Source organism: Gekko japonicus, unplaced genomic scaffold (assembly GCF_001447785.1).
Source record: "Gekko japonicus isolate JY-2015 unplaced genomic scaffold, Gekko_japonicus_V1.1 scaffold5186, whole genome shotgun sequence".
NCBI lineage: Eukaryota > Metazoa > Chordata > Lepidosauria > Squamata > Gekkonidae > Gekko > Gekko japonicus.
This window is the reverse complement of record NW_015172171.1, coordinates 46,798-58,316: the sequence shown is the minus strand read 5'-3', so window position 1 is coordinate 58,316 and position 11,519 is coordinate 46,798. Positions and strand designations below refer to the sequence as shown.

The following is an 11,519-nucleotide window of genomic DNA, read 5'->3' as shown; positions in this document are numbered from 1 at the left end:
TGCTGAGGCCCCTCCCCTCCCTAAACCCCGCCCTCCCCAGGCTCCACCCCCAAAGTCTCCAGGTATTTTCCAACCCAGACCTGGCAACCCTAGCTGAAACAGCAAAGAGGAGGCCCTGTTTTTGAGGGTCAAAAGAAGCAGAGTTCTTTGGGTGGGCTGTAGTCTCTGGAGGCCGAGGTCAGGCCTGGCTGGGAAGAAGCAGGTCTCCAAGGCACCAGAAGGCTCTTCTGTCTGTCTGCTGCCTGGGGATTGAGCAACCCAGTTCTCCCCTGAAGTCATTTCTCCCTTCCTCCCCCCAGCCTCCGTCCTTCCAGAGAAAGAAGGAACTTCTGCGCTGCCCTCCCCTTTCCCCCAAATGCCCCAGCCCTGAAGCAGCCTCACAACTGCCGAGAGACCAGCGGAAGGCCCTGGAGATCAGGTAAGGCTGCTGCTGGAAGGGGCTGGGGAGGTCGTAGGTGTGGGTTAGGGTTTCGATTCTGTTTCCTTTGGAACCGCGGGGCAAAGCGAGCCGGGGAAACGTCTCTTCCGGGGCTCTTGGTTACAGCCCAAACACCCCCAGGGCAAAATGTGGCAACATTTCAGACTCTAGATGTGGCTGCTGAATATTTTGAAACCCAGCTTTTGACATTTGGGTTGCAGAGGGTAGAGAGGGGGACAATCAGACCAGAGGGAGGGAGGGACCATCAGAGAGAGGGGCAGGTGGACCAAGCCCTGGGAATGATGGTGGCTCTGTGAAAGGTGGTTCAGGATGCTCAACACACATCCCTCTTCAGAACATGCCTCCCCCCAAAAAAAAAAATTTCAGGGAAGGCATGGCCACCGAACTAATTTGGGCATGCGGTGGGGCGGAACCACCAGGTACGGGGCACAGCAGAGCTCCGTGGCTGGGGTCCAGTTCGTGGCTGGGGTGCCTCCAAGGCCAAGGAGGTGGCTTCAGATCTCTTTCTGCTCCCAGCACCTGCCTTTCTCAAGACGTTTGCCATCGTTTGGCTCCCCTGTTGCCCAGGGCGGTTCTCAGAGACTTCAGCCTTTGGTAGTCTGTTATTTCTTTTTATGACTAGACTTCAGTCCAGAATCTGCCCTGACGGCTATGTCGTGGGGGGAGAGGTAGGGAACCAGTTGCCTGACCTGGTGAAGATGACCTGGCAACATTTGTGACTTGGGTCTCCATTGATAATGAGGCATCCAAGATCGTGCCCAAGGTCTTCACTGTTGGCACTGGTGTTAACAGTGACCCATCAAAAGCTGGGAGTTGGATCCCTATTCCCAGCCCCCCTCGACCCAGGCACAGGACCTCCGTCTTAGCTGGATTTAGCTTCAGTCAGCTCTGCTTTTAACCACCACCAAGCCATGGCTTCCAAACCCTCAGCTAAAGTATCTGGGGCAGAGTCCGGTCAGCCATCCTTCAACGGATACCACTGGGTGAAATCTGCAATGTTCCCTCTCAGTGAGCAAAAATTCTACTTTGTAAGCTACTGGCATTAAAGTTGTGAGCGAGCGATTTGGCTGCTGCATAAATCAGTTTGCTCTGGAGCCATCCTTCCTGAGCGAAGGCAAAAATGTGTGAGCCGGAGGCTAAAAAACTGTGAGCTGGCTCACACTAACTCAGCTTAGAGGGAACAGTGGTCATCTGCAAACTGATGACAACCCAGCCTGAAACTCTGGACCAGCTGGTGCGTATACATGGTACATTTCCCTGCCTGCTCACTTGTGCATGCTTTGCCACCCATGGGTCCAGAGCATCCAGTGCACACATTGCCCAGTGTCATCAAGGAAAGGGCTGCAGGCATTACAGATGGCTGTGAGCACGGGTAGAGGATAGAGGGAGGGCATATGAGCAGGGCAGGGGAAGGATGCACAGGCAGGTAGTGAGAAGACACATGAGTGGGTGTGTGGGAAGGAGGCCCCTGGGAACTCTCTGCCCAGCCAAAGCCCCCCCCCCCGCGCATGATCTGGAACCAGCCCTAGCCCACCATCTCCCTCCTGTCCACACCTAGTCTTGGAAGGGATGCAAAGGTCCAGGGGTGATCCAGCTCTCCCTCCACACTCATCAGTTTTTGCTTCTCCAGGATGCGGGGGCTACTGGCTACGCTGCTGTTCCTGCATCTCAGGCATCCCTTGGAGGCTGCCTGCCCTCCAGACAACCTGATTACCCAAACCAGCTCCTCGGGTGCTCTGAGCTGGGAGCGGCTGGATGCCTCAAAGACCTATGTGAACCTCAGCGGCACAAACGTCACTAGGATCCATGGAATTCCCGGCCGGAATAGCTCACTGGAGGAGATGGATCTGTCCCACAACTGCCTCAGCAGTCTGCCCGTGGGGTTCCTCAATCACACCACGAAGCTGAAGCGTCTCTTCCTTCAAAGCAACCGTCTCCGTCAGCTCCCGCCTGCATTCTTTGAGGAAACATGCCACCTGAAGGAACTGAGGCTAGAGGGAAACCCGCTGCCCTCTGTGCCCTCCAGCCTGTTCCGTCTCTGCCTGGAGACCCTCAGCGTGGACTGCCACTGTGCCATGACCAGGAGCATCTCCGACTATTGCCAGCGGCGCAACTGCACACAGAGCATCTTGTGCCAGTGTTCCTCCCCTCAGGGCTTCCTCAACGTCACGGACTTCCATGCCCGGCAGTGTCAAGGCTTGTCCGTAGCCGTGTACGCTGCCCTTGCGGTCTCCACCCTGGCTCTGCTACTGGGAGCTGTTGTGGCATACGTCCTGATCCGGAGGAGGAAGGGGGCCACCATGAGCCAGGAGAAATGGGAGCCCAGCACATCCAACGGAGCCCCGAGGTACATCAGCCACACCAGCCCGCAGGTCGACCTGGCGCAGGGCACGGGCAGCCATGCTGATTATGAGAACGTCTTCATTGGCCAGCCCCAGGAGGCCGGAGGAGGGCACAAGGAGCGGTACAGCAGGAAGCAACCCAAGAGCAGCAGGTGAGTGATGGACCAGCGCCACTGAGGGGACTCATGTACAAAGAGGCATTGCTCCGAGGCTGGAGACTTGCAGCCCCACATCAGATGCAGAGGGGGGGGGTTGAACCCACAGCAAAGAAGATTCCCACCCACCCCTAAACCACGGCCTGCAGGAAGTGATCCATGCTTGGCATGTCTGCTGCAGAACTGCCACGCCCTAGTGCGGCCAGGTCCCTCCTGGCAACTGAGGGATTGGGGGGGGACTTACCTGGAGAAAGAGAAAGGCCTAGGCATGGTCAGCAGTGTTGCACAGGAAGTGACATCATCCCACCAGCAACGTCCAGGCCAACACTCTGGCATTTAGGCAAAAACTCTATGGTAAAAACCAGCTTGCCCAAATTGCAGAGCGTCAGCTGGACGTCATGGGTGTGATGACGTCACTTCCTGTGCGACGCTGGTGACCAGCCCTGGACCCTTCTCTTTCTCCAGGTAAGCCCCACCACCAGTCAGCAGATCAGCAGCTGGAGGGCAGGGCCTGTTGATGGGGGGGGACCCCTGCCTCCACCTGGGGGCCTGGCAACCCTTCCACACATGCACGGACAAGGATTCTGGAGCCCCTTCAAGGCTGCACCAAAAATGACAGCCTGGTAGCCGTGGGCGACACTTGGCTTGTCCCTCGTCTACTTTGGAAGGGGCCTGCTAATCCCTGGGGTGCCCTGGGAGCAGGGTTGCCCTCTCTGGGTGGGGAAATATCTGGAGGTTTTTTTGGGGGGGAGCCTTGGAGAGGGAGGGGTTTGTGGTGGTTTAGCAGGGTACCATGCCTGACAGTCTGCCCTCCAAATAGGGTTGACAGGTCCTACCTCTTGCCGAGTGGGGGAGTCCCAGGCCCCTCCTGGGATCTTCTGCTGCGGTGCGATAACATCAGAAGTGACATCATAGTGTTGCCAGCGTTGGGGGGTGATGCTCTAGTTTTTGGGCAAAACTCTATGGGTTTTGGGTTTTTTAACTTCAAAACCATAGTTTGCCCACAAACTAGAGTGTCACCCCCCAACATCAGCAATGTGATGACGTCACTTCCGGGTGATGTCATCATGACAGGGACGTCACTCAGCCATGTGCCTGTTCAGGGGTGGGGCTTCCCCCAGTGGCTAGCTGGCCGGTGGTGGGCTGGAGCCTTGGAAATCGGGTGAGCCCCCACCCCAACCACGGGTCTGGGGACCCTGCCTCCAAGGCAGCCGTTTTCTCCAGGGGAACTCATCCCTGTAGTCTGCAGGCCAGTTGTAATTCTGGACGGTTTCCCGGCCCCACCTGGAGCTTGGTAAGCCTACTTGAGGAGCCAGTTTGCTCCCTACTGGGACAGACCTGGGGAAAATTAGGATTAGGGGAGGGTGTTTGGGCACCGAGTTTTGGCTGCTTACTCAGAGTGCAAAAGTGTCTGAAACTGGAGCAGCCAGTCTTCTCCAGAGAAAAACCTGAACTTGTGTGTGCGTGCATGCGGGGGGGGGGGGGGGAGTAGAAGAAGAAGAGATTGGATTTATACCCCGCCCTTCACTTGGAGTCTCAGAGCGGTTTACAAACTCCTTTCCCTTCCCCTCCCCACAACAGACACCCTGTGAGGTGGGTGGGGCTGAGAGAACTCTGACACAAACTGCTCTTTTTCGAGGACAGCTGTGCCAGAGCTTGTGACTGACCCAAGGTCACATCAGCAGGTGCGAGTGGAGGAGTGGGGAATCAAGCCCGGTTCTCCCAGATTAGAGTCCGCACACTTAACCACTACACCAAACCCCAGCAGAGAGGTGCCAGGACCTTGCCCCTTGGGGACCACACCATGAATCAGCACGGGCTCGGCTTTGTGTAGCTTGTGTGCTCTTGGGCTTGTGTTTGGAAGCACCCTAACTGAAGGTAGGATCGAGGGCCATACTCCGGAGGGCACCCCCCCCCCCCTCAACCAGCACAAGCACAACCTTCACTTCTTAGCTGGTGACTTCACTCGCTTCCTCTTTGGCAATCTCCCCCCCTCTCTCTTTCTCTTTCTCTGCGCTTTCAGCTGACCAATGGGGAAAGATGGGTGGGGGATTTCCCATGTAGCAGCCCAGCTGCTTCTTCCAGGCATCCCCTTCTGTGAGCAGAAGTGCGCTTGCACCAGAGTGAGAAGAGGGACAGTCTAGTGTCTGGAGCAGTGAGGTTCCCATCAAGGCGGGGTGGTGGTGGTGGTGGTCACTGAACCTCTGACTGCTGCAGGGATGTGCCAAAAACAGTTAGGAAGTACATTTAGCTTATAATGCTCATTTTCTCTTCCTCATTCTGAGTTGCAGCAAAAAAACGAATTAAAAAAAATTAGGAAGAATCTCTTCTTCCTGCTCCGTGTGTGAAATGAAAGAGGCCAAGCCACAGCTTCCTGGAGGAAGAATGGGCCACAGCTGTGACTGATAGACACTTTGCACATGCTCAGGGGCCAGTGTTGGAGAGCCACTCACCAGCATTTCCAGCTTCTGCCCCGGAGGAAAACTCCAAGGGCTGCCTGGCAGAGCCAAGACTCCAGCAGGGGATCTTGCAGACTCCCTTTGGATGCAATTTTGCACACAAACTATCTCCCGTCCCCCAGTTGACTGTCCTGTTTCCAAACAGGGGCACTCCTTTTAGCAGTTTTTTTTTTTCTTCATGGAGGGGGCTGCAAAAGGGGTGAAGTCTATTTCCCATGTTTATGCTCCCCTGACCTGGAAGGCCCAGGCTAGCCCAGTCTTGTCAGATATTGGAAGCTAAGGCAGGGTCAGCCTTGACTAGTACTTGGATGGGAGACCTCCAAGGAAGTCCAGGGTTGCTACGCAGAGGCAGGCAAAGGCAAACCACCTCTGTTCGTCTCTTGCCCTTGAAAACCCCAATGGGGTTGCCATGAGTCAGCACAGATTGTCCACCACCACATCCTCCCCTTCCTCCAAGGGCCTCAAGGGTGGGGTATGTGGCTCTGGCTTCCATATTTTGTCCTCACAACAACCCTGTGAAGTAGGCCAGGATGAGAAAAAGTGACTGGTCCAAGGTCACCCAGAGAGATCAGTTTGCTCAGTGGCAGGAATGATCAGATCTGTGGCCACTGGGCATAGTCCTCCCCTCTAAAAAAACATTAGTGGACACCTACCACCACCACTATGACTACTGCTGCTGTTGTTGTTAATGAATATTTACAACATTCCATTATAATCAAAGTTATAAGCAGGGCTTTTTTTGTAGAAAAAGCCCAGCAGGAACTCATTAGCATAATAGCCCACACCCAACAGCACAGCTCATTAGCATATTAGGCCACACCCCCATGTTACCAGAAGTGTGGTCATCCAGCCACACCCACCTTTTGCTTCTTATTCTGTTTACTTTGTTTATTGTCAAAACCCAGGGCCTTTTTTTGGAGCAGGAACTCCTTTGCATGTTAGGCCACACACCCCTAATGTAGCCAATCCTAATGAGTTTCTGCTGTTGGGTGTGGCCTATTATGCTAATTAGTTCCGGCTGGGCGTGGCCAACTCGGGAGCCAGCCGGAACTCCATTCCTGCCCAAAAATAGCCCTGGTTATAAGAATGTAAATGCATGACCAAAGATGCAGGAGAGGGCAGAAAAAGAAGAAGAAGAGATTGGATTTATACCCTGCCCTTCACTACTCAAGGGAGTCCCAGAGCGGCTTACAAACTCCTTTCCCTTCCCCTCCCCACAACAGACACCCTTTGAGGTAGGTGGGGCTGAGAGAGCTCTTGACAGAAACTGCTCTTTTTCAAGGACAGCTCTTATCAGAACTAAGGCTTGCCCAAGGTCATCCAGCCAGGTGCAAGTGGAGGAGTGGGGAATCAAACCCGGTTCTCCCAGATTAGAGTTCGCGCACTTAACCACTACACCAAACGCTGCAGCTTCAGACTCTTGGGATGTCATCACTGCACAGCCACCTTGCATTGGCTCTGTGGCGGAACATGCCTGCTCCGGCCTGCGGGCCCTGTTCCGCCCTGCCCTCCTGGGTTTTCCAAACACCTGGAGAGGCTTTTCTTTCTCTCTCGGGTAGCTTGCTTCCACCACCTGACCTTTGTAAGGAATTGCCTGCTGGGAGAGTCAGGACTCCCAGCTTCCATTCCAAGTTCTGAGGCCTTGCCTCTGTGTCTCCTGCTGCCCAGCACCTGGTCACCATGGGGGCCATTTACTTCCTTGCGCATCCCTGGAGGAATAGCCACTTGCCAACTGCCTTCCTTCCCCTTGGCGCTCCTTTTAAAATAGTGTGTCCAATACAGTGGAGGTCTATGTGGTACAGAGAACCACGGCCAGCATCAAAACTTATAAGGTATTTATTAAAAAGAGAATGTTCACAAGCATACTTTTAGTACAGAACCAGACTGAGCAAGGGAGTCAAAAGAAATGGGTAAAACGCAGTTCCTCTGTCCCTCTCTCCATACATGCCCCATCAGATGTTACAATACAGGACAGGCTCCTTAGTTTAGGAAGTTTCAGATCTCTACAGAGTTGCAATTACCTTGACATTTCCTCCAGCTCTTCAGGCCAGCACATGGTTAACTAAAACAAGACAGGCTCTGGTGTGAATACAATAGGAAAAATAAGCTCACCAAAGAAAATCACTCTTCTATAATTTTAACACACTTAGTTGTACTTATATCACAAATTTCCTGTATTAGACAACATTTATTCTTGTGTGAAGTGCATTTCATGGAAATAAGCAAAGCCAGTAAATAGTAACATCTGGGATAAGGGGAATTAAAGCGAAATTATTTTGGCTTATTCTGAATTTTTTAAAAAAGATTAGATTCTTCTTTGCCTATCTGGGATTTTCATTCGAAAAGACCTTGATTAGGAATTATAACACTTGGATTGGATTCCATGGTTTAATGACTGGAAGTAGATGACTAAGTATTTAAAAATACATATATAGTTCCATATATTCCCGTTCGCACATGGTCTGCCTCTCTCCCCTCTCAACTCACTGGCTGCCTTTCTTCACCTTAACCCCCTCTTTCTTTTTAAACTTTTTATTATCATCATTAGCAATGCCTGGATTTTGTCCAGTCTGAAAACACATTATCTCATTTGGAGACATCCCACTTTACAGTTCTAACAGATGAGCTTTCATGAGTCACTGCTCACTTCTTCAGATATAGCTAGAATGTGAGTCCATGTGTCCTTGGAGAGTGAAGTGATTTCAGGTGCCAAATAACAATAGCAGCCACTGGTAAAGAGAGAAGAAACCTAGGTCTCAATTCAGCCCAGGAGGATGCATTGAGCTTCATTATCAGTTGCAATTAATCTGTCTCTCTTTCTAATCTCCCTTTAAAATTCCTTTGTAAGAGAACTACTACTCTTAGGCCAGCAACTCAATGTCCTGGAAGGTTAAAATGTCCCCCCCCCCCGGTTTTTTAATTTTGTGATTTCTTATAGCTGTAAAAAGAGTAAGAGTCCAGTAGCACCTTGAAGACTAACAGAATTTGTGGCAGGGTATGAGCTTTCGTGAATCACTGCTCACTTCTTCAGACTTATGTCCATTTATGCTTTACATCCTCCTGGACAAAATCCTCCTGGACCAAACTGAGACCTAGGTTTCCTGTCTCATTACCAATGATGATGTCTCCACGCCTACTACCCTTCTGCATATCACACCTAATCCAATCACACCTGCTATTGCCATGCGGCATCTGAAATATCTTTATATAGTTTATATCTCCAGTACCTCGTATTAACATTTTATGGCACACATGGTCCAGTCCAGCAAAGTGACATTTGTGTCAGATCCAGCCCTTGTAACAGATGAGTTTGACACCTGTGTATTGGAGCATTGGTTCCGACTGGAATTTTGAACTCCACAACACATGGGAGATGCTACTCTGAAAAAGAAGATGGAAACATATTTATATGCCTAGGATACATGTCATCGCATAACTTCCAGTTGCTGATTTGTTATATAAATTTGTCATATTGAGAACTTCGGAACCAGTAGTGTTACATTGTAACCTTGATTTATAGTTCATGATTGTTGCATTTTGAGAGTTTGGGAACTTTATGTGTTACTTTGTAACTCTGGCTCAAAGCATTTGACTTTGTATTAAATACTTTTGGAGTTGTTATAAGAAAACTTTGATAACGATATATATTAAGAATATACACTCTGGTGGTATTTCAAAATATTTTATCTAAAGGCATTGATTTAAGACTTGTAAACTGGCTGGTGACTTTTGGCGGGGCACGTTGGTAGCAATCTGAACCTGCCAAGGCTCAAGGCTTTTGTTTTGTTTTTGTCTTCAGGTCACACCGGAAAGTCCAGAAAGATGAACCCCCCCAGGGAGAACAGGCCATCTATGCCAACACTCAGGAGCTGTACTATAATTACGCTGGGACCCCGGCCCCTCCGGATGAAGACCTCTATGTCATGCCAGACCAGTGAATCTCCCCTCCCCCCCACTGTCTCGCAATCGTCTCCTGTTAACTTTAATTACATTGTGAAACTTTGCTTTCAGTTGGGGAGCTCATATCAAGAGCGCTGAAGCCCCCCTCCCATCTTAGGACTCAGAGAGACAAGCAGCCTTCTTCAGTTGCTGTGGGCCGACATTCCTCTCCTCTTAATTTTATGGCAACATGCATTACATTTCTTTCATTCCTTCTGAAAGGAATTGCATTCCTTCATTTCATTCTCTTGTGGAGAATGATCCTTCCTTCCAGCTCTCAAATCCCTCCCCGCATACACAAACTGTAAGCTCTAGGCAACACAAGAGCCCCGCTGGATCAGACTAGTGGTCCATCTAGCCCAGCATCCTGTGTCACACAGTGGCCTTCCAGTGACTTCAGAGACCAACAACAGAGCACAGAGGCCAAGGCTTTCCCTGACATAGCCGACTTCAGTGCCTCTGAATTCAGAGGCTTAGTGCCTTTGAATGTGGAGGTTTCCTTTAGCCACCATGGCTAGTAGCAGGGGTCATTTTTTTCCTCCACAAAGATAGTTCCAGGTGGTCAGCCATGTTGGTCTGAAGCAGTAAACAAATGTAGAGTCCAGTGGCACCTTTAAGACCAACAAAGGTTTTTCTGAGGAAAATACAATCTTTGAACAATCTTCCAGAGAATACTATTTTAGCCACCGTGGATGTGGAATCTCTGTATGCCAGCATCCCACACAAAGATGGATTACAAGCCATAAGGAATATGATTTCTGACAACACAGCTGACTTTGCCACCAAACTGAGCCATTTTGTTCTCACCCGCAACCACTTCAGATTTGGTGACAACCTGTTCTTCCAGATCAATGGTACAGCCCTGGGCACCCGCATGGCCCCACAGTATGCTAACATCTTTATGGCTGACTTGGAGCAATGCTTCCTAAACTCCCACCCACTCATACCTTTCTTATACTTGCGTTACATTGATGACAATTTTATTGTCTGGACACGTGCATTCCACCAGGCATTCAACAATTTTCACCCCACCATCAACCTGACAATGAACCAATCCACGCAAGAAATACATTTTCTGGACACTACTGTAAAAGTACACAATGGACGCATAGACACCCCCTTATACTGGAAGCCTACTGATCAACAAACATACCTACATGCATCCAGCTACCATCCTAAAGATACCAAATGAACCATTGTATACAGCCAGGCTCTACACTACAGCCGCGTCTGTTCCAATCCTACAGAAAGAGATTCCTGAGGGATCTACAACATACCTTTTTGGAACTAAGGTATCCACCTGATGAAGTCAGGAAACAGATTAACAAAGCCAGAATGATACCCGGAGAAAACCTGTTACAAGACAGGCCCCAAAGAGATAATAACAGAACACCACTAGTGGTCACATACAGCTCTCAGCTCAAAACAGTACAACACATCATCAGTGACTTACAACCCCTACTGAATAATGACAGCTCTCTTTCACAAGTACTGGGGGGCAAACCTTTTCTTGCTCACAGACAACTCCTCACCCACACAATAATGCAACATCTAATTTGAACATGGACGCTGGGATCCTTGCAATGGGACGCTTGCAATAAACCCAGATGCCGACTTTGCTGCCATATACACCCAGACAACACAATTACTGTACCTAATATCATTAACTATACCATCAGAGGCTCATTCAGTTGCTCATCTTCTAACATTATGTATGCCATTAAATGCCAGCAATGCTGTTCAGTTCTCTACATAGGACAAACAGAACAAACCCTACCCCAGAGGATAAATGGATACTAATCAGGAATCACAAGACTGAGAAACCTGTAGGAGAACACTTCAGCCTTCCAAGACATTCAGTGAATGACCTCAAAATAGCTGTTTTATTATAAAGGAACTTCAGGAACAGAATGGAAAGGGAAATTGCCAAATTACAAGTTATTCCAACACTTGGAACATAAACCTCCTCAGGACTCAACAGGGATATTGGTTTCTTATCTCATTATAGATGCTAACTCATTCAGTCCTCACATATGTATTGTCAGCAAGAAGGACTATACTCTGTATTTTAGTGTATTTCTTTTTCAGAATAGTATATTAGAATACTGAAACTAATGCAAGGAATATTGGGATGTTTTGCTGACATACCACTACACCCATTTTTTTTTTTTAAAATGCTGTTAAA

General features: G+C 49.8%; 1 protein-coding gene across 1 annotated transcript; it reads left to right on the top strand.

The window, feature by feature from the left end:
* Positions 1 to 299: 299 nt before the first annotated feature.
* Positions 300 to 9,714, top strand: LRRC25 (leucine rich repeat containing 25; the record flags this gene model as incomplete). Its single annotated transcript, XM_015421045.1, has 3 exons — positions 300 to 418; positions 2,070 to 2,933; positions 9,195 to 9,714. Coding segments are annotated over 3 exons (1,122 nt in total), but the record flags the coding sequence as incomplete, so codon positions are not given.
* Between the last annotated feature and the right edge of the window lie 1,805 nt (positions 9,715 to 11,519).